The sequence below is a fragment of the Mobula birostris genome, chromosome 10 (genome assembly GCF_030028105.1).
Source record: "Mobula birostris isolate sMobBir1 chromosome 10, sMobBir1.hap1, whole genome shotgun sequence".
NCBI lineage: Eukaryota > Metazoa > Chordata > Chondrichthyes > Myliobatiformes > Myliobatidae > Mobula > Mobula birostris.
In genome coordinates this window covers 110,942,293-110,968,428 of record NC_092379.1, presented here as the reverse complement: position 1 = coordinate 110,968,428, position 26,136 = coordinate 110,942,293, and the positions used below count along the sequence as shown (strand labels likewise).

At 40.4% G+C, this 26,136-nt stretch overlaps 1 protein-coding gene across 2 annotated transcripts in view; it reads right to left on the bottom strand.

Moving 5' to 3' along the window:
- The window catches only part of LOC140204573 (rho guanine nucleotide exchange factor 9), a 247,829-nt gene that overhangs the window by 84,573 nt on the left and 137,120 nt on the right, over positions 1 to 26,136 (bottom strand). For both annotated transcript variants that reach the window (XM_072271292.1, XM_072271293.1), the window contains 2 exons: positions 22,864 to 23,096; positions 18,646 to 18,775 (listed from right to left, as the gene is read on the bottom strand). In XM_072271292.1, the coding sequence (XP_072127393.1) occupies positions 18,646 to 18,775; positions 22,864 to 23,096 (363 nt within the window). The remainder of the gene's footprint in view (positions 1 to 18,645; positions 18,776 to 22,863; positions 23,097 to 26,136) is intronic.

The following is a 26,136-nucleotide window of genomic DNA, read 5'->3' as shown; positions in this document are numbered from 1 at the left end:
AAGCCTGAAGATTTCCTGGGAATTTGGTTTCACAGTTTGGAGCAGAAGCTGACACCACGGAATCAACTGACATTGGAAATCCCAAATTTACATTTAAAATATCAGGCATGGCTGGGAGCATATTTGAGAACTTTGTAGAATGTTCTGCAGGATTACCAGCAATTTGCAAAAGTTGCTGAGAACATCAAGTAAAATAATGATGGAAATTCCATGAACCAAAATGATGAATACTGGGACAGTGTGGAAACAGCCCCTGGGATTGTAGGAGTTCTTTGTTCATTGAACATTGTTTAGCATGTTCCTCCTTCAACCCTCACCTGCCAATTCATGTCGGATGTTGCATATTCAATAGTTCAGGGATCTAAATGCACAGGTACCTAAACGTAGCCAAGAGGTCATGATTGCATTGGCTGTTTACATGTCCAAATTCAGTTTAAGTTCAAGCTTAATTGTCATTCAACCATTCACATGTTATCAGCAAAATGAGACAGTGTTCCTCTGGGTCAAGATGCAAAACACAGTATATACCGTCACACACAGCACATATACTTTTGATTACATATATAGTCACAAATTCAATATTAGCACAAGTCCCTGAATGGCACAGACTGAAGACTGATGGTGCCTAGGATGTTGTCCTGGAACCATGTTTCTGCAAGAACAGGTATGCAGCAGTTCTTCATCTCCTGCTGTATCAGCCACAGACAAAGGCAAACCAACTTGTCTTGCTGTGTCAGCCACAGAAGGCGGCAATCCAGCTTATCTTCCAGGGAGAGAACGCTTGAGAGCAGTAGCAACGAGAGAGCTGGCACGGATTCCAGCGTGACCACTGCACTTCTTTTCTCTCCCACTACATCTCCGGTGCTTCCTCCACTTGGTGACACTACAGCACCCTGTAACAGGTGATGCTGCAGCAAATACCATTTGTTAGACCCAGAGAGGCCGCTGCGATGCAGTGTACTGCCATCTTACCACATCCCTGATGCTAGCCTAATAAAACCTTCTCCTCTGATCCTCCTCCACAGTCTACTCCTAACCCCAACCACTGCTCCCCCCCCCCACCTACACCTTGAAGAGCATTGCTTATATCTGAAGTAAAGAGAAGAATGAATTACTATTTGAGTTGTAACAGGGCCTATTGGCCCTGCCCAGATTGTTTCGTTAATGCCAACTCACAATTTCTGGCTCTATCCTCTACTGAACTCATTTCCATCACAAGGAATTTTTAGAGGATATATCTATCAGGTGGGGGACACAAAATGCTAATATCTATTTTATTGGTCAAACCTGTTCTGCTGTATCTCCAAACGGTTCTCAATTTGGAATTAGCTGATATTGTTATATGAGATGAATATAATTTGCATCATCCAGGTCACCTGATCAAGTTCCAACTTGAGTAATGGTAACCTAAAACTTCAAGTCCTAGAGTTAGGTGTCAGACAGATCAACAGTGTTAATATTCTAAGTTATGTGCAAGGGTTAGTAAACACAATTCTTGGCCTTCAACAGAGTTAACTCAGTTTGCACTTTACAGATATATAATAATCTGGTTTAAATTTAGTGGAAAAAAAGTTGGATGAAGTTCCAAATAGTCAGCTGAGTTATAATTACTAATTTGGCATTGTATCCCAATGTTCTTAATTGTAAAATAATACAACCACAGAAACTACACTTCTGACTGTAAAAAACAAGTTCAAATTAAGATGATGAAACATTGCATCGAAGTCTTCCAAATAGGCAAAAATGCTGAAATAATCCAAGAGTCAGTCAGGTACAATGAAGAGAGTGGAATTTTCCAATGAAGGATAACATGGTATTTGCAACAGGATTCTCTCATCTATCCAAATTTTTCAAATTTTCTATTTATACTCTCTGCATCAATGGCCTCCTAGTAATTTATTGCACAATCTTACTACTCTGTGTGCACAAAACTTCCTTCTAGAAATGAGAAAGTGCCCAATTATCTCACATATGTAGCAATTGTGTGTCCTCCCCACCCTCTGTGTTTGATGTTGCATTTGATAATTTGATAATTATTTCTAGAGAAACAGGGACACAATTTAAATAAAAACTGTCAAATAAACAACATGATTTTCAAGCAGTCTTTTTTTCTGAAATTAAGACTAAGAGATGTAAAAGAGTAACTAAAAATAATATCAGCCCATTTAAATAAAATGCCATATCTTTCTTCTCGTTACTACCATTTGAGAGGAGGTACAGAAGTCCAAAGATCCACATGCATGAACTTAAAAACAGCTTCTTCACATCCACCATCAGATTTCTGAATGGTTCATGAACCCATAAACACTACCTCATTATTCCTTTATTTTTGCGCTATGTATATATTTATTTATGTTTGTAATTCTAAAAATTTTATGTCGTTGCACTGCGCTGCTGCCACAAAACAACAAATTTCATGTCATGTGTTCGATTTAGATTTAGATTAGGAGGACACTCAGTCCTCGTTTATTGTCATTTAGAAATGCATGCATTAAGAAATGATATGATGTTCCTTCAGAGTGATATCACAAAAAACAGGACAAACCAAAGACTAACACTGACATGACCACATAATTATAAAATATAGTTACAGCAGTGCAAAGCAATACCATAATTTGATAAAAAGCAGACCATGGGCACGGTAAAAAATGTCTCAAAGTTCCGATCGACTCCCGATAGTCCGGGTAGCAGGCGGCAAAAGGGAGAAACTCTCCCTGCCATAAATCTCCAGGTGCCGACAACTGCCGATGCATTGGAAGCACCCGACCACAGCCAACTTTGAGTCCATCCGAAAATTTCGAGCCTCTGACCAGCCCCTCCGATACAGCCTCCCGAACACCATCCTCTGCTGAGTGCTTCGACCCTGCTCCGGCCACCGAGCAACAAGCAAAGCCGAGGACTCAGGGTCTTCTCCTCTGGAGATTCTGGATCACACAGTAGCAGCGGCAGCGAAGAAGGCATTTCAAAAGTTTCTCCAGATGTTCCTCTGTGCTCTCACGTCTGTCTCCATCAAATCAGGATTATGCACGGCACCCTACTTGACAGGTAACAAATATCATTCACCGGAGTGGCCGCTGCGCGCTGCGTCGCGCCGCCATCTTCTCCTCCTCCCATTACATGTTAGTGTTAATAAATCAGATTCTGATTCTAAATGCTAGAATTACTCTAGTCATTTTGACATACAGATGACCATGGCATAATGCAATTTCAGATCCTGTTATTAGATGTACTTTTTATTCTGACATTTGGAGCAACAATACTTGAGCCTTTAAGAATGATGAACCGAGATGACAGAATGATGTATTGGGTTTGCTGATAGTGAAATTCTAAACTCAAAGATCTTGTCCTATCTGATACACTGTAAATAGCTGCTAGTACTCTCACTGGGGGAGGTTATACTGTAGCTACCCAATCTACAAAGACTAGTTCAGTTAGCTTGTTTATTCTCCATGGTGAGCTTGGCTGCCAATACCCACTATTTGAGCAGTCAATTCCCCCTCCGTAACAAGGAGGAGATACTTTTAGCTAACAAAGTAGGTTAAACACAGTTCATTTATTTCCAGTGTATCAGTTTAATCTAAACAACTTTCTTAAAAAAAATTAAAGCTCACAGAGCATTTCTGTCTTAAACATTTCCAAATTACAACCCATTTCTAAAACACAAAGCATTTGCAAAACATGGGTACAATTCCTATGAAATAAAATGACATGCCAAAAATGAACAGTTCACCATTACAGAAATCAAAGTCAGGAGAATAGATTCCAGTTCACTCCATGTTTTTTTTTATTCTTCTTGATGTTCCTTAACCCTTTCCTAATAAGCCTAAACTGCTCTCTACAGTTACAAAGTTTATTCGCCAATTGGGTGACCTCACACAGACCTTTTTATACAAAAGGTCTAAAAGCTTTTGTGAAGATACAGAACCCAGCTACCCATAATTGTAGCTGTGAATCTAACTTCCTTCAGTACATAAACTTTCCAACGTTAATAGATCAGTTATTGATTTGCTAAATGATATTATGCATCTGGTCTGCAAGCTTTATTGAACTAAGCAACTCAGCCAGCATTGTCCATTTTGAAACAAGCCAAATTAAACAACTCATTATCTAATACTGCACCTCTTGAGTAGCAATAAGCCATGTATTGTGGACTAGCAGTCTGCTCCAGAGATAAAGCTTAATTGCTCTATAGGCGGTACTTATTTTAACTTCAAACTGATTACTACTTGTATTTAGATGTTAAATGTTGATGTTGTGTAATTGGATTTTCAGAAGGCCTTTGACAAGGTGCGACAAATGAGGCTGCATAAAAACCTATGAGCCCATGGTATCACAGGGAAGATTCTAGCATGGATAAACCAGTGGCTGATTGGCAGGAGGCAAAGAGTGGGAATAAAGGGAGCCTTTTCTGGTTGGCTGTCAGTGACTAGTGGTGTTCCACAGGGGTCTGTGTTGGGACTGATTCTTCTCATATCATGTGTCAATGATTTGGATGGTTGAATTGATGGCTTTGTTGCAAAGTTTGCAGACAATATGAAGATAGGTGGAAAGGCAAGTAGTTTTGAATCAGTAGAGAGGCTACAGAAGGATTCAGACAGATTGAGAGAATGGGCAAAGAAATGGCAGTTGGAATACAGTGTCGGGAATTGTACAGCTGTGCATTTTGATAGAAGAAATAAAAGTGTTTTATTTCTAAATGGAGAGAAAATACAAAAAAAGTGAGGTGCAAAGGGACTTTGGACACTTTGTGCAGGATTCCCTAAATTTGCTGGCTGAGTCTGAGGAAGGCAAAGGCAATGTCAGCATTCATTTCAAGAGAACTAGAATATAAAAGCCAGGATGTTATGTTGAGGTTTTATAAAACACTGGTGAGGTCTCACTTGGAGTACTGTGAAGAGTTTTGGGCATCTTATCTTAGAAAGGATGTACTGAAAATGGAGAGGGTTCAAAGGAGGTTCACAAAAATGATTCCAGGATTGAACGGGCTGTCATATGAAGAGCATTGGATGGCTCTGGGCCTGTATTCACTGGAATCCAGTAGATTGAGGGGTGATCTCGTTGAAACCTATCAAATGGTGAAAAGGCCTCAACAGAGTGGATATGGAGAATGTTTCCTATGGTGGGAAAGTCTAAGACCAGAGGACACAGCCTCAGAATAGATGGGTGTCCTTTTAGAATGGAGATGAGGAGGAATTTGCTTAGTCAGAGAGTGGTGAATCTGTGGAATTCTTTGCCAGAGGCAGCTGTGGAGGCCAAACTTTTATGTATGTTCATGGCAGAGTTTGATAGATTCTTGATTGGTCAGGGTATGAAGAGATATGGGAAAAATGCAGGAGATTGGGGCTGAGAGGAAAATTGGATCAGCTGTGATGAAATGGCAGAGTAGACTTGATGAGCCAAATGGCCTAATTCTACTCCTATATCTTATGGTCTTAAAAAGTGAAGACTGGCTCCCATTTACAATCGGAAGCTAAACAAGCTGGAAGTTTACTTGCAACTATTTGATCTTACAAGTAGCAGCTGCCATGTTCAGAAAGCCAAGGTTGGCAAAACATAAGGTCCAATAGCTCAGGAAGTGAATCCATCACAATGGATACCAACATTTTTTTAAACACTATTGTGTACCAGGTTTTGCTCTTCATCAAAACTACCAAGGTCATCAAAAATTACCATATAATTGGACCATCTTTCCTTTAAGAAATTACTCTGTTTGAAAAGCATTAAAGTCCACTTTGCACAATCATAGCAGCTGCTCAGAGACTGGTACTTTATTGCACACTACATGCTAAGAAGTCAGTCGACACTGTTGTCTCGCATAGGCTGCCATGGAGATGCGAGGAAATGGCTGAGTTAGGGGAAGGGAGGAAGGGAGAAAACAAGGGAAGCAGAACAAGGGGATGGGGAGAAACAGAAGTGGGATGGGGTTTTATTTTATGGTCATGACTAGCCTACAACTGAGTACCAGTGTGGCAATATATTAATCAGGCTGCTTCCACAGAACCACACATTTGCCTGTCTGAAAATGAAGGTAAAGCTGTTTACAGCAGCTATTCAAATTTCCTGATGGGCAGGACTTCAAATTGAACTGGGTGCAATCAGGTCAAAACTTGCAAAAAGTTCTTTATTATGAAGAGGGAAAAAATGATCCAATTTCCAGAGAATAGTGCCTACTTAATTAGAAATAAACAGTGAGAAAATATAAATTAAAATGCTAATTTATTGTTACCTTGATGCTTATGATGAAAGCATCTGCTATCTCCAAAATCATATACAAAATATTAAGAAAGGTTTCCCTGAGATATAATTTTTAGCGCAACATCTGAAGTAGGACAAATTGCTATTTATTTACCTGTGACCAATTTACCTGCACATTCAGATTACTGCCATTAATTCAAGTTCAAACTAAAGACTTCCAAGTATTTTTCACTATCTCTGGACATTCTACGCCGTTAGCATAATGCTTTCAATAGTGGGGCCTCTGGTATAAATTTGGAAAAGTAATGTCCACTTGCAGAAAGTACAGCATTCCTTCAGAAATGCACGAGTGTAATTCTGGATTTTTTCTTGTGCCCCTTGAGTGTAACATGAACCCACATTATTCTAAACTAGAACTGGGACACAACTTTCTTAGTTCATGGTTCTCTGTTGACATTTCCTGTGTGTCTATTTGAGCAAAAACACTTATGCATTAAACCAAGGTGCTTTCTATGACAGGATCAGAAAGCATAATGAAAGCGTTATTGCTGGCAAGAAAATGCTTCATATTATCTATCAAACTTTTTGTCTAGTCTTTGTCTAATTGCCTTTTGAATTTGTTATTTCACTCATCTCTTTGTTTCTGTGGTGAACTACTCTTCTCTGTAATCAAATATCTACTGCCATTTTTTCAATGCTCTTCTAAGCTTGAATTTCAGAAGTGGATTAGAAAGTGCAGTCACTACTATAGGACATAATTAACACTAATAACCAGGCATGAATTACCTTGCAGTTCGAAACTATTTTATCCAAGTTCTATACCACTTTGAATACCTGAATAAAATTACTTCATTACCTTCAGATTCCCCATACCACTATTCACAATATTCCCTTTATTTTTTCACCTATTTCCTCACTAACATGGAACAAGAAGGTACAACATATCCATTCATTTGGTCATCTAAAAGAAATGTCCCCCTGTAACTTGTCCTTGAGAACTAGAATGATTGTATATTCTATTCTTTCCTGCAATCAAACTTCTCCACTAAATAATCCCTCAGTTAACATCTATGCAAAATGTAACTTGAAAAATAGGAACACCATTTATTTCGGAATAAAAATTATCCAAGAGCTGTTAGCCAATTGACGTCTACCAGTGAAACAATAGCATGTCGTCAGCAGTTGTGAAATCAGGCCAGCTTTCAAAAGAAAGGCTTTCTGAGTCATGGATTGCAATTTTTTTGGGATTGTTTTAGTTAGAGATTGTTTATTTGTGCATTTTCTTGAAGTAGCTGACACCAGCAAAGTAAAACGCAGGTAGAGATAAGGCCATTGGTGAAAAGTGCCATTGTCAGGAAAATGTCATATATAGTTTACAATGGTGCTGGGAAGCCGCTTTCAATATGTATTATTGGTAAATTGGTTTATGAGTGCCACATGTACCGAAGTACAGTGAAAAACTGTTTAGATTAGATTAGATTATGAGGACACTCAGTCCTCGTTTATTGACGTTTAGAAATGCATGCATTAAAAAATGATACAACGTTCCTCCAGAATGATATCACAAGAAAACACAGGACAAACCAAGACTACGACTTACAAAACCACATAATTATAACATATAGTTACAACAGTGCATAGCAATACCATAATTTGATAAAGAGCAGACCATGGGCATGGTAAAAAAAAGTCTCAAAGTCCGATAGCCTCATCATCTCACGCAGGCGGTAGAAGGGAGAAACTCTCCCTGCCATGAACCTCCAAGTGCCGCAAACTTGCCGATGCAGCACCATTGGAAGCATCCGACCGCAGCAAACTCTGAGTCCATCTGAAAACTTCGAGCCTCCGACCAGCCCCTCCGACACAGCCTCTCCGAGCACCATCCTCTGCCGAGCGCTTCGACCCTAACCCGGCCGCCGAGCAACAAGCAAAGCCAAGGACTCGGGGCCTTCCCCTCTGGAGATTCTGGACCACACAGCAGCAGCAGCAGCAGCAAAGCAGGCATTTCAGAAGTTTCACCAGATGTTCCTCCGTGCTCTCACGTCCGTCTCCATCAAATCAGGATTGTGCACGGCACCCTACTTGACAAATAACAGACATCACCACCGAAGTGGCTGCTGCGAGCTGCGTCGCGCCGCCATCTTCTCCTCCCTCCTCAGGCGTCCTGAGCGTCCTTACAGTTCATTTCATCATATCAGTACATTGTGGAAACACAATAACAGAATGCAGAAAAATGTGTTATAGTTTCAGTGCAGGCAAACAATAAGGTGCAAGTTCGATCTTGTGGTCAAGAGTACTAGAGGAGCACTCAATAGTCTCATAACGGCAGGAATAAAGCTAACTTTTTCCTGGTGGTATGTGCTTTCAGGACTCCATATCTTCTGTTTGCTTTGAGGACCAACCTCATATATTGTTTGCATGAAAATGTTAGTGTTGGCAAAAAGCCATGCAGTGACAAAAGACTAACATTTCATACCCTGATGAGCTCAAAACTTACATAAAAATCAATGGGAACTTTGGAAAGAAAAATAAAAGATCAGATTATTATTTAAATTGCGTCAAGATTGCAGCATGCTGTTATGCAGAACGACTTGGGAGTGCTTGTGAATGAATCACAAAAAGTTGATGACATGTACATTGATTTCTTAAATTTCTGGTAATGCCCCCTCCCTCTCCTTCACCATTCCCTATTCCCATTTTCCTCTCTCACCTTATCTCCTTACCTACCCATCACCTTCATCTGGTGCTCTTCCCCTCTTTTCATACTTCCATGGCCTTCTGTCCCCCCTTCTCCAGACCTTTATCTGTTTCACCAAATGATTTCCCAGACCTTTACTTCAACCTGCCCCCCTCCCAGTTTTACCAATCACCTTGTGGTTTTTGCTCCCCTAACCCCACCTTCTTACTATGACTCCGCATCGTTTTCTCTCCAGTCCTGATGAAGGGTCTCAGCCCAAAACGTCGACTGTACTCTTTTTCCATAGATGTTGCCAAACCTGCTGAGCTCCTCCAGCATTTTGTGTGTGTGTTGCCTGGATTTTCAGAATCTGCAGATTTGTTTGTGATTTGCAGGTGCAACAGTTTACCAAGAAGACAAATGGAATGTTGGCCTTCGTTGCTAGACGGATTGAATTTCATAGCAGGGAGGATATGCTGCAATTGTACAGGGTATCAGGAAGGCTGCTAATGAAGAAATGCGTGCAGATCTGCTCTCCTTACTTATGGAAAGACAGACTAGCTTTGGAGGTGGTGCAGAGGAGCTTCACCAGGTTGATTCTATAGATAAGAACCATAAGACATGGGAGCAAAATTAGGCCAATCAGTCCAGTGAATCTGTTCTACCATTCCATCATGGCTGATTTATTATCCTTCTCAACCTCATTCTCCTGCCTTCTCCCCATAAACTTTGACGCCACGAATAACCAAGAACGTATCAACTTCCGCTTTAAATATATCAAATGCTTTGGCCTCCAGTGTCTATGGCAATAAATTCCACATATTCACCACCCACTAGCTAAAGAAATTCCTCTCATCTCTGTGCCAAATGGATGTCCCTCTATCCTGTGACAGCATCCATTGCTTCTAGACACCCCACTATAGACATCTTCTCCACATTCACTCTATCTAGGATGATTAATATTTGATAGGTTTCAAAGAAATTCCCATGCCCCATTCTTCTAAACTCCAATGAGTAGAATCTCAGAGCCATCAAATGCCTCCCATATGTTAACCATTTCATTCTCATGAAGCTCCTCAGGACCCTCTCCAGTGCCAGCACATCTTTGAGATGAGGGAGTTAGCTTATGAGAAGAGACGGCGTCACCTTTAACTACACTTGTCGGAACCCGGAATGAGATGGGATGTAAAAGCAGAATGAGAAAGAATCTTACAGAATCATAAAATTATGAGAGAGATACTGTGGATAAGATTGAGGCAGGAAAGTGGTAAGAATGAGACTGGAACAATGAGGCATAGCCTCCAGATTCAGGAGAATAGATTTAGGATGGAGATGAGGAGAAACTGCTTCTCCCAGGGAATAGTGAATCTGTTGAATTCTCTGCCCAGGGAAACATTAGAGGCTATCTCATTAAATGCAATAAGACTTTTGCACAGCAGGGTAATTAAGGGGTCTGGGAAAAAAAACAGGTAGGTAGAGCTGAGTCTACAGTCACATCAACCATGATCTTATTGATCATAGGAGCGAAGAAGGCTCTTCGACAGCCAGATGGTTATCTCTGCTCCTATTTCTAATGTTCTTATAACCACACACTAAACAGTATAAGACTGTTAAACACAAGAGCTCTTGCAGATGCTGGAAATCCAGAGCAACACAAACACACAAAATGCTGGAGAAACTCAGCAGGTCAGGCAGCATTAACGGAGATGAATAACGAGTCAACATTTCAGGCCGAGACCCTTCATCAGGACTGGAAAGGAAGGGGAAAGATGCCAGAATAAAAAGGTGGGGCGAGGGGAAAGAGGACAAGCCAGAAGGTGATGGGTGACCACAAGGTGGGAGGGAAGGGTATTTGGCTGGCGAAGAAGGAATATGATAGGAGAGAAAAGTGGACGATGGGAGAAAGGGAAGAAGGAGGGGCCACAGGGGGAGGTGATAGGCAGCTGAAGAGAAGAGGTAAGAGGCCAGATTGGGGAAATAGAAAAAGAGGGAAGGGACAGTGGAAACGAAAAAAAATACCAGAAGAAATCAATGTTAATGCCATCAGGTTGGAGGTTAGCTAGATGGAATATGAGGTGTTGCACCTCCTTCCTGAGAGTGACCTCATCGTGGCAGAAGAGGAGATCATGGACTGACACATTGGAATGGAAATGGGGATGGGAATTAAAATGGTTGTCCACTGGGAATTTCTGCTTTTTGCAAATGGAGCAGAGGTGCTCAACAAAGCGGTCCCCCAATTTACGTTGGGTCTCACCAATATAGATGAGGGCACATCCAAACACCGGATAAAAAAGACAACTCCAGCGGTGTTTGTTTCATCTGGAAGGACTGTTTGGTGCTCTAAGTACAGGTGAGGGAGGAGGTGTATGGGCAGATATAGCATTTCTGTCATTTGCAGGGAAATATGACAGGAAGGAGATTAGTGGAGAGGGACAAATAGACAAGGGAATCACAGAGTGAGTAATCACTGCAGAAGGGGAAAGCAGGAGGAGGTAATGATGTTTTTGGTGGTAGGATCCCATTGATTTTGGTGGAAGTTGTGGAGAATAATGTGTTGGATGAGGAGGCTCATGGGGTAGTGGGTGTGGGCAAGAGGAACTCCTGTTAAGATGGCAGGAAGAAGGGGTGAGTGTGGACATCCAGGAAATAGAGAAGATGCGGCTGAGGGCAGCATCAGTGGTGGAGGCAGAGAAACTCTATTCTTTGAAGAAGGAGAACACTCTGATATCCTGCAAAGGAAAGCCTCACCCTGGGAACAGCTGTGGTGGAGACAAAGGAACTGAGAAAAGGGAATGGCATTTTTACAGGAGACAGGGTGGGAGAGGTATGGTCACTACAGCTGAGGGAATCGGTAGGTTTATAAAAAAAAATCAGGGACAGTTTGTCTCCAGATATGGAGACAGAGAGAGATCGAGAAAAGGGAGAGGTGTGTCAGAAATGGACCAAGTGATTTTAAGGGCTGGGTGTAAGTTGGAGGCGTAGTTGATGAAATTAATGAGTTCAGCATGGGTGCATGAAGCAGCACCAATGCAGTCATCAATGTAGTGCAGAAAGAATTGGGGAGCATTACCAGGCAAGTCTTAGAACATGGACGGTTCCATGTAGCCAATGAAAAGGCAGGCATAGTTGGGACCATGTGGGTGCCCATGGCTAACCCTGGAGTCTGGAGAAAGCGGGAGAAGCGGGAGGAGCCAAAGGAGAAACTGCTGAGGATGAGGACCAGTTCAGCCAGATGCAGGAGGATGGTGGGGGAAGGGAACTGGTTGGGTCTTCTGTCGAAAAAGCAGTTAAGAGTTTTAAGTCCTTGATGGGGGATAGAAGTGTACTGGATCTCCATGGTGAAAATGAGGTGGTCAGGGCCAGGGACTTGAAAGTTGTTGAGGGGATTGAGGGCATGTGATGTGTCACGGATGTAGGTGGAAAGGGACATAATGGAATCAAGGTATGTAGACATGAGTTCAATGGGGCAGGAGCAAGCAGAGACAATGGGCCAACCCGGACTGTCAGGTTTGTGGATCTTGGCTAGGAGGTGGAAACGAGCAGTATGTGGTGAGGGAACTGTGAGTTTGGTGACTGTGGATGGGAGTTCTTGGAGTTGGTGAGGTTAGTGATGGTACAGGAAACAGTGGCCTGATGGTGTGGAGTGCAGTCCCTGTCAAGGGGTAAGGGGAGGTGTCTGAGAAACTTTCATGAAAGAACTATAAACACGCCTTCCGGTGTTTCTTTTAGAACAATTATTTTTAGTTGCCTACTTAAAGCAATTCTGTTAAATTGCTACTTTACCATTTGTGTTAAACTGCTGGGTTATTTTAATCATTGTTAATCTACTTATTCTAAGCAGCAAATAGCAGGTAAACGTAAAACAGACAGTGGATTTTGTTACTATGGGTTTTTAGGGTGAGAAAAAGATGAAGTCCCTTTGTTTTGGTTATACAGGGTTTCTGTTTATCAGGAGAGTGGAGCATTTGCATCATAAAGGTCATCTGTTTTCCCCTCAGGGATTCTGAGGAAACAATGTGATCTTGGTAGCAGACTTAACAGTTCCCATGGCAATCATGTCAGCTCTGCATTTATCCAAAGACGACACAAGTGGATTTTTAAAAAAATCTTAGTTAGATAATTTTGAAGTCTTTTTAAGGTTGGTCTTTGACTTTATAAAAGGTATCCAAAAGGGAAATATATTTTTGACAATTCCATCAAGACAACACCGAATATATATAGAAACATAGCAATCTACAGCACATTACAGGCCCTTCGGCCCACAATGTTGTGCCGACCATGTTACCTGCTCTAGAAACTGCCTAGAATTTCCCTCCTGCACAGCCTTCTATTTTACTAAGCTTCATGTACCTATCTAAGAGTCTCTTAAAAGACACTGTTGTATCTGCCTCCATCACCGTAACTGGCAGTGCATTCCATGCACCCACCACTCTCTGTGTGGAAAACTTGTCTCTGACATCCCCTCTATACCTACTTCCAAACACTTTAAAACTATGGCCCCTCATGTTAGCCATTTCAGCCCTGGGGAAAAAGCCTCTGACTATCCACACAATCAATACCTCTCATCATCTTATATACCTCTATCAGGTCACCTCTCATCCTCAGTTGCTCCAAGGAGAAAAGGCCAAGTTCACTCAACTTATTCTCATAAAGTATGCTCGCCAATCTAGGCAACATCCTTGTAAATCTCCTCTGCACTCTCTCTATAGTATCCTCATTCTTCCTGTAGTGAGGTGACCAGAACTGAACACAGTACTCCAAGTGAGGTCTAACTAAAATCTTGTATAGCTGTAACATTACCTCCTGGCTCTTGAACTCAGTCTCATGGTTGATGAAAGCCACACACCATACACCTTCTTAACAACACTGTCAACCCGTGCAGTAGTTTTAAGTGTCCTATGGACATGTATCCCAAGATCTCACTGACCCTCCACACTGCCAAGAGTCTAACCATTACTATTACATTCTGTCTTCAAACTTGACCTGCCGAAATAAACCACGATACTTATCTGGGTTGAATTCCATCTACCACTTCTCAGCCTGGTTCTGCATCCTATCGATGTGTGCTGTAACCTCTGACAAACTTCCAGAGTATCCACAACATCCCCAACTTTTGTGTCATCAAGAAACTTACTAACCCACCCTTCTATTTCATCATCCAGGTCATTAATAAAAATCACAAAGAAGGAGGGCCCCCAGAACAGATCCCTGAGGAACACCACTGGTCACCATCCTGCACGCAGAATACGAACCATCTAAAACCACCCTTTGCCTTCTGTGGGCAAGCCAATTCTGGATCCACAAAGCAAGGTCTCCTTGGATCCCATGCCTCAATACTTTCTGAATGAGCCTTGCATGGGGAACCTTATCAAATGCCTTACTGAAATCCATACACACTACATCCACTGCTCTACCTTCATCAATATGCTTTGCATGTTTCTATAACCATTTCCTCATACCTCCCTCTAATTTTTATCATCCCTGTGCCCATCTAAGAGTTTCTTAAGTATTCCTAATATATCTGCCTCTACCACCACCTTGATAAGGCACCCACCGCTCTATGCAAAAAAAAACTTTTTCTGTATTGAGCCATCAGCCTTTCGTAATGAAGTGTGCCCATTCTATATGCTCACTCTATCGCTAGGAATAGCCAGGATCTTTTTTTATATTTGCGGCCCACTACTGACACCAGAATAGAGCTGCTAAGGGGCAACAGAGAGTCCTACAACATTGAGAATCAGGTGTTGATCTTTGATCAGCATGTTCGTTAAGCCCACATGAAATATTCAGTGTGAGGATATAAATTTTAATTTTATAAATTAAGCTTGCAAATTGTTCATGCAATATAAAATTTGATTTTCTGAGCCTTCTAACTTAACATAGTAATCTTGCATCATTTCACAATGTGAGAAATAGGTAAATGACAATGTACTTGACTCATCAATCACTTAAATAATTTAGACATGTATCCTGTGATTTATTCAATGAATATGTGGTTCTCATTTTTTATATATCATTTAACATCTCACTCAATTCAAGTTGAAGGGCAAAAAAATTGATGCACCGTAGAAAGCATTCCGTCCGGATACATAATGGCTGGTATGGCAGCTGCTCTGCATGGGACTTCAAGAAACTGCAGAGAACTGTGAAGACACCTCAGCATATCACAGGAACCAGCCTCCCTTTAATAGACTGTCTATACTCTCACTACCTTAGTGAGGCAGCCATCATAACCAAAAATCCTACCCAAACCAGGCTTTCTCCCTTTTCTCCACTACCATCGGGCAGAAGATACAAAAGTCTGAAAGCACATACCACCAAGTTCAAGAACAGCTTCTATCCCACTCTTGAACGGATCTCTTGTACGATAAGATGGGCTCACGATCGATCTCATTTACCTGCACTGCAATTTTTTGGCAGCTTTTACCCCTTATTCTGCATTGTTATTGCAGCTCAATGCACTGTGGAATAATTTGATCTGTCTAACAGTATGCAAGGCACACTGCATCATGTGACAATAATAAATCAATACCAACACCAAAAGTGTTTATGATTCTTTACCTCTAAATTCAATCAGCTGTCAATAGGGTCGAGCGCCTAGTTCAACAGGCTTGAATATTTGCTTCTGTCTCCTGGCAGCCAATGATAGACATAACCACAAAATCTCTTCTCTTTGAAAGTCCACAACTAAGCTGACCTGACATTACTCATATTTGTTCTGGTGATCTCCATTCCATAGTGATGAGGTGAAAAGATATTCTATTTGATAACTCTCAACATTACAGAGCAGCAATGCTGATAATATTTTTTTCTGACAATGACGATAAACTGAAAACTTGCACATTTCAAGCTCCCAGCATCAGCATTCCAAGTCACTTATGCATTTGATGCAAAATAAAGTTCATTCTAAACCAGCTTAGCATTGTCCCACAGCCTAGCTTTCCATAAGTCAAAAGATAAGACCATAGACCATGAGACATAGCAGTAGAATTAAGCCATTCAATCCAACAGGTCTGCTCTGCCATTTGATCATGGCTGATTTATTATTCTATCTCAACCCTATTCCCCAACCTTGCCATAATCTTTGACAACCTTACTAATCAAGAACCAATCAAACTCCACTTTAAATTTACCCAGTGTCCTCCAGAGCAATCTGTGGCAATGAATTCCACAGGTGCAGCACCCTCTCGCTAAAGAAATACCTCCTCATCACTGTTCTGCAAGGACAGATAATGAAGATGATGATCAGAGGTTCTTTTGTTCCATTTCCCACATCCCATGAATGATATAACAAATTGAACATTAATATAAGGTAAAAAGTCATCTGTAGGTCCTTGCAAATGAAGAACAGAAGTAGGATTTCTGAAAGCGTACCTCATACTCAATGAACTCCCTTTAGACTGACCTGAAGTATAATGACCAGTTGGGTTCTGGCTTCTATTCTCAGAATGTTTACTTGCTGATAACTGGAGCAGAAATAAAATCACTGCATGTCGTACTCTTGCTTGGGTGAAATTGCAACTGCTTGCCAACGCTTATTATGACGTGCACGAGAATGGAAAAAGTCCCAGAAAATAATGAACATCTGTGAAACTCCAGCTATTTATCCACATTTTCAGAAGGAGGTAGAGAAAATAGGTAAGCAAATGTGAAATAAAAATCATCAAGCTGGAATGAGATAATCACCACCTTTGTGCATGATAGGGTCCAATACCTATTACTGGCACATCTATTAATAAACGATTGACAAGTTTTTTACTAATTGTATAATGGCTCTGAATCTTCCGACCATCTGGGACTGTCAGCCTGATTTATAAGAATGCTGGAATGTTTCTAATAATATCTCAATCCCTGGGATGACTGCCAAAGTTGTTATTCCTACTTCAATAAAACTGAGTGGCAATGAAATTTGACATTTTATTAACCTGTAACTTTATGGGCAGTGACACAAGGCCATTTGAAGACCAGTAGCCCATGATAAAAAAAACCTTTTCATTAAAGGAAGAAAAACCTTCTAAACAAAAACAGCATTATAATTCAGCCCTCATTCAATTCTTCTGACGAAGGCAGATAATGAAATACTAAAATTTAAGAACCACTCTTAGGTGTGGAACCACTGTCCTGGACTTAGCACCCATGCTGGGGCCTATTTGTGGTGCCTGCTGAAGTGCCAGTTTCCAGCCGTGGGATTAGACTCACCGCAGCAGCTTCTGCCCTGTTGCATCATTGACTGCAGGTGAACCTATTACACAGCAGCTCAAGGAGAATGAGATACTGATACTAAAAGGAAAGTTTATCATTTTTTAAGGGTTTTTTTTGAGTATGAGCTATGTTAAAGATAAACACATTTAAAATATTCTTGTGACAATATCATTAATCAGTTCCAAAATTTTCTGAATCAGATGAATACCCTTGACAACTAGTGAGCTTGGGGTAGAATCTCACCACCATTCTGCTGAGGCAGGCCTGCACTCTGTCAAAGCAGAACAAGTCCCTCTATCCTCAAACACTGGATACATTTGACATTGAGATGAATAGGTCATAACATTTAAAGAAATCAAGGAGTGTAAAGTTCAGTGGATGAGTGGTCTGGTTTTAGAATTGCTTCAATCTTTTGGAATGATGAGGCAGCATCAACGAGCAGTATGGCCTATTTCAGCTAATTATTACAGTCTCAATTCCTTCAAACAACTAGGATGACTGGTTAAATTGGGACTAGCTGGTAGCTCCATGGTTGGTATGGATTTCACTAGGCTGAAGGCCCCAGATCTATCTGTATTTCTCTGTGATTGCTTAATTTAAGATTAAAAATGTAGCGAAATTTGGGAAGATTTTAAACATTTTAAACTTTCATTAAATTTTCAAAAGCCTGTGAAATTGTATTTTCGATAGACGTACGACTTTACTGCAAGATACTATCGTGGCGGGGGAAGTTAAAAAAAGACAAGTAAGAAATTATGATGAAAGGGAAAAGAGGAGAATTAATTTTACTCATTGGTACAGATTCTGAGACAAGTAGGCATTTATTATTTTGGGAATATTTGTGAAATGACAAGACTACAAGAAATGATACATCCAAAAAGCACAAGACAGTGTCCCAGTGCACAAGAAAGGGTTCCCAAATAAGAACGGTAGGAGAAGGACTTTTGTCAGTGAAAGAGAAAGCAAGTACTTCGATAGTTTGAATAAGGAGAACCAAAAAATGCATGGTTGAACATACGCAAGGTATGGGGGAAACTCAACAGGTCAGGCAGCACCTATGGAGAAGAATAAAGAGTCGACGTTTCAGGTGAGACCCTTTATCAGTCCTGATGAAGGTTCTCAGCCCAAAACATCGATTCATTATTCGTCTCCACAGATGCTGCCCGACCTGCTAATTTACTCCGGAATTTTGTGTATATTACTTCGAATTCCCAGCATCTGCAGAATCTCTTGTGGTGTGTGACTGAACAAATGTTTTCTATGGATTTTCTCATTTGATTGAAAAAGATCCTGTGTTTGGGGAAGCTTATAAAGACAGATAAAGTTATAGAAAGTAAGTATCTTAAAAATGTGGGCTATCATTATAATTACGACTCTGACATTCAAAATACATGCAGGTTCTTATACTGTAATGTTAAAAACCTGTACTTTGTGGTTGTATTATTTAAGTATAAATTGTTTAATATTATATCAAAATAAAATACTGTGGTAGAGTACTAACCCAAACTTTAGAATGGAATCTAACACGAGAATATTAACATCAACATCACAAGTCAGAACGAAAACCCTACCTCCCATTCGAGGACTGAAGCTTGCCACTGAGCCATCTTGTCGATATTTTCCAACCTTCGTTTGCGTTCATTGATTTGTTGAGTCACATTCCTCATGACTGCCAAAGCTGCAGCAACATATCTATAGTCACTGGAACAGAATTAAAAAAAGGGATGGATAACTCTTGTAGAAACAAAATGACTAAAGAATCAGATGGAAAGTGCGGAGGCTGGAGACATTATTCTTGCCTAGCATAAATGACTGGAAAGGGTGTGCAAACAGATTCCGCAGAGAGGGGATTCAGTCAAAGACTGAATTGAAGCCTGGAATATTTTTGGTTATGAGGCAAATGGCTGAGACGTGAGGAGGTCAGGACAGCAATCAGAAGCCGGGCCTGGAGTGATGGTGGCAACTGCAATCAGAATCAGAAGCTGGGGAGTAGGGGCTGGTTGTGATGCAGGAATCCGTAATCAAGTAGGGGACTATGGCACATCAGCAGATAGTGGGATCTCAACTGCTGGGTCAGGGGCATCTTGAGCTGCTGGGTTGGAGGGAAATCTGTGGTGGATATCAGGGTTTGGGTGATCAGGAGATCAATACATGCGTAAGTTTGAGAAATATGTGGGAGAGGGTGCCAGTGGTAGTGGTAGTTGTCCTGACCGTTGATGAAAATGGTCCAAAGAATACAACCTCGTTGTGCAGGGATTAACAGCAATAGTCACTGCAGTCTAATAATCCCCAAAATACTCCAAAAGCAGCATAATGCAATTTGATGAGCATCTAATATGGAAATCATTCAGATGCACAAACCAGCTTGAAAAAGGGCACCATCGAGTATCCAGACCAAAGAATAACAACATGTAAATGATTATTAGTATGTTTCAGTCCTCAGTGAGTACACTTTCCATTACATTACACTGAAATAAACAATGCTGTATGATCTGTGTTCAACACAAACTGAAAAAATTCTTCAAAAGAAACAAAGCTTTCAGATCTGAGATCAAGTTTTTAAATAAATCCAGTTTGGACTGATGAGAGACAGTAGCCTACATCTGAAGACTATAATAGTCTTGCCTGAAATAATTCTGCAGTTTCATTATAATTCGCAAAGAATAAGAGGTCATCTCACAAAGTTCCGTTTGATTTGGTAACCTCTAAATCAATTCAAAGTAAAAGATTACCTCTTCTTCTGAGGCTCAGTGAAGCAGATATAATCTTATTGGGTTTATATTATGCAATATAAGAGGTGAAATTGGGCCTGCTTTACTTGAAATGAACTGAGATAGGATCGCCCATAACAATGAGTATTTCAGCTAACATTCTTCACCTGATGTGACAAGCACAGAATTAACATCAAAATATTGTTTCAAAGAAAGATCCTTCATTGTTCTTAAAAGAAATTTTAAGTTGCCATCTAACATACTGAGATTCAGAACAGAAGACGTTTTTGAAAGTCTGTGTGGGTGAAGAGTAGAAACAAAGATGTTGAGAAGCACGTCTGATTATTGAGAAGGAATGATGTTCGGCACTGCCTCAAGATTATTTTCATCTTCCTAATTGAAACACCAACTCAGAGAAAAAAAAAATCACCAAGAATTTAACAAGAATGATTCTGAATGGGAAGATGTCCTTCAGGGAATATAAACTTCATGAAAAAATAATACCAAAGATCTAGGTAATGTGATTCATTTCTCAATTCCATCACTTTCTGTTAATTAATGATACATGTGGTTTTCTAAAATGCCTTCTCAGGACTTTTAGTATTTAATTCACAGAAATCATGCAGAGGATCAAACAAGAATTTCATTCTACCATGTCACATAGGGATAGAGTGTGAAATCATTCCCTTTGTTGGATAGAGTGTGAAATCATTCCCTTCGTTGTACATGTAACTAGTTCTTAGCTTTACTTGTCCTGTTAAGATGAACCAGCGATCTTCTTGACTGGTTCATCCCGCATGCAACCTGTCCAGTACTGTATTAAACAATAGACCAGATTAGGATTATCCAATGTTCAATTTAGCCTGTGCAGCGCTGGCTGTTATTTTCATTATGTCCTAAAATTGTCCTTACAACTCTTGAGTTATTAAGGGAAAGAATAAAACAGAACCCATCTCATTCATCACTATCGAATGGATAACTGGACAGTAGTTGAGTTCTAACAGCATTGTGCCTTTAAGTTGACTTTGACATTGGGTTGACAGTGGGAGCATAGACAAAGTCATCAGTTATGTGGAAGGGGAACATCACTTCCTAAACCACCTATCTATCCACTTCACCAAGCACCTCTTGCTCTATCTACAATAGGGTCTGCAGGTCCAACACTGCCCTCATCAGCTATCTCAAAATCCACAGATTCAGAGTGGAAGCAAGTCAGCCTGGATCCTGAATGCTTGCCTCAAAATGTGAACCCTTCCAAGAATGAAACAAATCTGATGACAATCATCATTTCTGCCACTTTGCAAAATGAGATATTGCTGCAACCAGCTATCAGACCTGATCAACGCAACTCAGAAACTCACTGATAATGATCCTGCACTCCCTGCACTTCAAAAGATAATTTTGCTTTCTAAATGCACTTCAGGCTCATCAACTGTGGTGAGACGGAAAATTTCCATCTCATTTTAGTTCTTTTTAACTCAGCTTTCTCTAAAGGATGCACCTTAGAAAAAATATATAAAATTTAATTCTAGTTTGAGTTTCACTATTCATTATTTACTATATCATTAAGGACCTAATGTCTAATCCATGGTTTCTAGGTAAGAGGATATGCATAAGAAGAAAGAGATGGGGTTCATGATTAGACCTTAAAGATAGGAATACGGTGCATAACATGGGATAAATTTAAGAACCCAGGAAAACAGAACAAGTACTGAATGACAGCAACAAAGAGAAATTATGAAAAACAAATAAAATGCGGGGAAAGCAGGGATACATAAAAATAAGAACTAAAAAGATAAAACTACCATACAGAAACAGAAAGAAGGAAAATGATACAATAAAGGAAATAGCAAATAAGTAAAGGCGAGGAAAGATGAACAAAAGTTTAAAAAAATGATAGATACTTTATCGATTCCAAAGGAAATTACAGTGTCACAATAGCATTACAAGTGCACAGATATACAAATAATAGAAGAGAAGTAGAAAGAATAAAAAATAAGTTGCCTCAAACAGTCTAACAGGAGAGGGTCACCACTTCCCCGGCTATAGATTGACTTATTATAGAACCTAATGGCCGAGGGTAAGAACGACCTCATATAGTACTCTTTGGAGTAGTGCAGCTGTCTTAGTCTATTACTAAAAATGCTCCTCTGTTCAGCCAAGGTGGTATGCAGAAGGTGAGAAAGGGGAAAGCATGACAGAACAAAAATAAGCGTACAATAGCTTTAAATGAAATCCATACCATCTCCAATATCTGTTTATGGACATTAATATGATCAATATCCTTTCTTTCTTCTGATAAAAGACTGGTGAACCACATAAACAAAACTGCCAACTGCTCATCTTCTCCAGCTTTATGTTTCAAGTTATGAGCCTCGTCCAGATTGCTGAGAAGCAGAAACCTGTGGATTCTTCAGTTCACCTCATTTTAAATTGACATTTGCTGCACAAGTAGAACATTTCATTGACTTCCCATTAATGAGCACTCACATGACATGAGCTGCTTCCTTCCAAACTCAAAATAAAGAACAACGCATCAAATGTTTATCAGTTTTCCTGTTTTGAATCCATTGGAAACTGGGAGAACTAGGGGCAACATTACTCACTTAGCCTCAAGCCTCAAGTGTTTCTTCAGATAAGCCTTGGTAACTTAAAGGTTCAAATATTCAAAGGTTCATTTTATTATCAAAGTATGTCTGCAGAATACAACTCTGAGATTCACCTTCTTCAGATAGCTATAAAATACAGAAAAACTTTAAGGAAAGCACAAATTCTATCAAGTAGTTCAGGAGACAAAATCATTTTGGAAGTGGCATGCATTTGGATATTTGAAATGTAGTTTCCACATCATTCATTATATCTCTCATGCTGTGTTAGTATTTTGCAGACATTAAAGTGCTATATACCTTCTTCAATTTCCTTCTTAAAGCTTCAAGTCTTGATGGAGTGAGGTGCAATTGCCACTCAAACCTGAAGCACCTTTTTTAGATCACATAGTTACTGAAGCAAGAAATTGGTCAGAGTAATATTAACAAACCAATGGTATTGTGTATAAAGCATTTGTCTTGCAGTTCTTACCTATGTTCCAATGCTGTATACTTGAGCAGTTCTGCAAGTTGCAGTGGGTATTTGCAGATCTTTTGCACGGGAGTGAGGAGAAAACCATCGATGGCAATGTCAATCATTTGCTGCAGGAGACGACAAGCCTCAAAAAAATGCTGATATCTGCCATCCTTCATCAGCTTAGACAGCTCCATGCATGCGTCTAGATGATTATTACAGTACTCTGAATAAATCCAAAATCCATCTTGCTACAAATAAATATAACAAATACGTATGAGAAGTGCAGTAAAAAGGCTGATGATTAGGTTTGTGAGCTGACAGAATAATATTTTAGAAGTAGGCAGCACAGATGACAGGGATGTGATCATAATAATTCAAACAATATATTGTATTTCATCCTTTGTGTCTAATCCTTAGCTTGCAGCAGCAAAACTTAATGTATCCATCCACCACTCCTTTGGATGAGATGGTGTTAACCAAGGTTCATAGTTGCATTCTTGCTACAAACAAAATGTAGATTCAGGCCCTCCTCCAGAGGGCTGAGTATAAAAATCCAGACTAACACCTCACACTCGTAAATGTAAAAATACTGTATTTCAGAGGTGCAGTCTCTGCACTGAGATGTTAAGCTAGGGCTCTCTCACGTGGATGTAAGGGTGCCAAGGCACAAACTTCTTGTCTGCTCCTCCCAATACTAATTTTATAACTGCTATCACTGCACAGAAGCCATTATTTGGAGCCACTATTTATTAATTGAGATACAGCAATGAAAAGGCCCTTTGAGCTACCACTCTCAGCAACCCCCAGTTTAATCCCAGTTTAATTCACAGGAAAATTTGCTGCATCTGCGGCTTATGGGAGAAAACCAGAGCACCCAGCCAAACCCACGAGGTCAAGGGGAGAACATATAAACTCCTTAGACATTGGTGGGAATTGAACCTGGGATCATTGGTATCATAAAGCAGCGGTCCCCAACCTCCGGGCCGCGAGGAAACCTTTCCTCATTCCCTGTCACGCCCACTGTTGAGCTTGAATGCACGCGAGGTCATTACCCGCGCATCATCCATGTCAGCGCAGGAAGGAGATCAACTCCTGGAGCTTTCAGATGATGGCAGGCTGAAAAGTATGTATGTCCGGCATTCCGGATCAAAGTCAAGGCTAAATATCCTGAGATAGCCATGAAAGCACTGAAAACGTTGCTTCCATTTCCAACATATCTCTGCGAAGCGGGGTTTTCTGCAATGAATGCAAGGAAAACTAAATTGCGGAATAGACTGGATATTAGGAACCCCCTTCGAGTATCGCTGTCTCCCATCATTGTCTTGTTGCAGGGAAACAAGCCCAGGGCTCCCACTGATTCAGCAATATTGGTGTGTTGCAATGATTTTATAAGTTCATACGGGGAAAATATGTGCTGTGTGTTTAATATCCAAACGTTACTTAAAATGTTATGATGCTATTGACTTATAAGTGAATAACCATATAACAATTACAGTACGGAAACAGGCCACCTTTGCCCTGCTAGTCCGTGCCAAACGCTACTCTCACCTAGTCCCACCAACCTGCACTCAGCCCATAACCCTCCATTCCTTTCCTGTCCATATAGCTATCCAATTTTTCTTTAAGTATAATATCTACTACTGCCTCTACTACTTCTACTGGAAGTTTGTTCAACACCTACTTCAAGCTCCCCTGATAATTGACTTATCACTATATTCATGCGAGGAAAATATGTGCTGTGTGTTTGATATTAAATTCGTTAGATAAAGCCTTTTAGAAATGAAATTGAGTGTATTAGCCACTTACCACCTATATTCCGGTCATGATTAACACCCCCCACCTCCCCGAACAGAATTGACAAAAATGATTTGTAGAGAAAAAATTGGCATGTACACGATTGCGCACACAGGTGCCCGTGCATGGCTTCATGGTCATTGTAGTCTTTCTCAGGGCAAACAATGTATTTGACTGCTACTCTTGTCTGTTGGCAACACTCCCCCCCCCTCCCCCCCAGGTCGGCCTGTCCGCAAGAATATTGTCAATATTAAACTGGTCCGCAATGCAGAAAAGGTTGGGGACCCCTGTTGTAAAGCATTGGGCTAACCACTATGCTACCGTGCCGCCCTTCTGTTTACCCAGCTGTTTTTGGGACATTGCTATGTGCAAATTGGTGGCAAGTTTCTTAATGCTTGACAATGATTAAATGTCCAATAACTTATTGGGTATAAAGTTTTTACAATAAATTGTGAACAATGCTATTTAAATGTTATTCTTTTGCACGGTGAATATAGGCACCAGTGATCTGCCCAACTACTTAGCAACAAATTGCATGCAGGTACAACTTTCCTGCCTGCCAAAATCTTCATCTGTACCTCAAGTGCCTCCAGAAACACAATCTTCTAGTGCTAACATGCACCAATTCATTCATCACTCATTGTTTAGTTTCTTGTAAAGCAACATCTCAGCTTTCATATTCTTATCTACATTTATAATTCTCATCCTGCCATACCTAATCCTTTCTTGATGAACTCCATTTCCACAACCTCCAAGGTATCCATTGAAGCTATCATTCTTCATCAACACTGGCCTCTTGGGGACTTCAGATTCTAACTGAGCCGTGATTTCAACAACAAGGCCAAAGTCTCTGAAAGTATCTCCCTAAAACTTTCAATTTCTCTTTCCTGCTTGATGTTTTTAAAAATCTTCTTCTTTAATCGCATCAACACATACAAAATGCTGCAAGAACTCAGCAGGCCAGGCAGCATCTATGGAAAAGAGCATAGTCCACATTTCAGGCTGAGAAATTTCACCAGGATTCATCCTGTCCTGATGAAGGATCTCGGCCTGAAAGGGCGACTATACTCTTTGCCTGGCCTGCTGAGATCCTCCAGCATTTTGTGTGTGTTACTTAGATTTCCAGCGTCTGCAGATTTTTGTTTGTCTTTAAGCACGTCTTGCGTTTTGAGCACCTATGTCAGTCTCCTCTGCAATGCACCATGGGAGATTTTACAACATCAAACTGCTAATCAAATATTATTTCTGTTGCTGACAATGGTTGTTAGACAATTGGTAGATTTTCCATTTTTTACCTAGTTATATCTAATCATCCAGTGGGATATGTATGTAAAGGACTATTGTAACAATCCTCATTTAACTTTCTATGAATTTTAATTCATGAACAATGAACCAAACTTACTTCTTCCAGACGTTCAGCCCTTTCATTTGATGTTCAAGCATATTTGAAATGCACACTCATTTACACAAAAAATAAGAACATTTCCCTCTGCA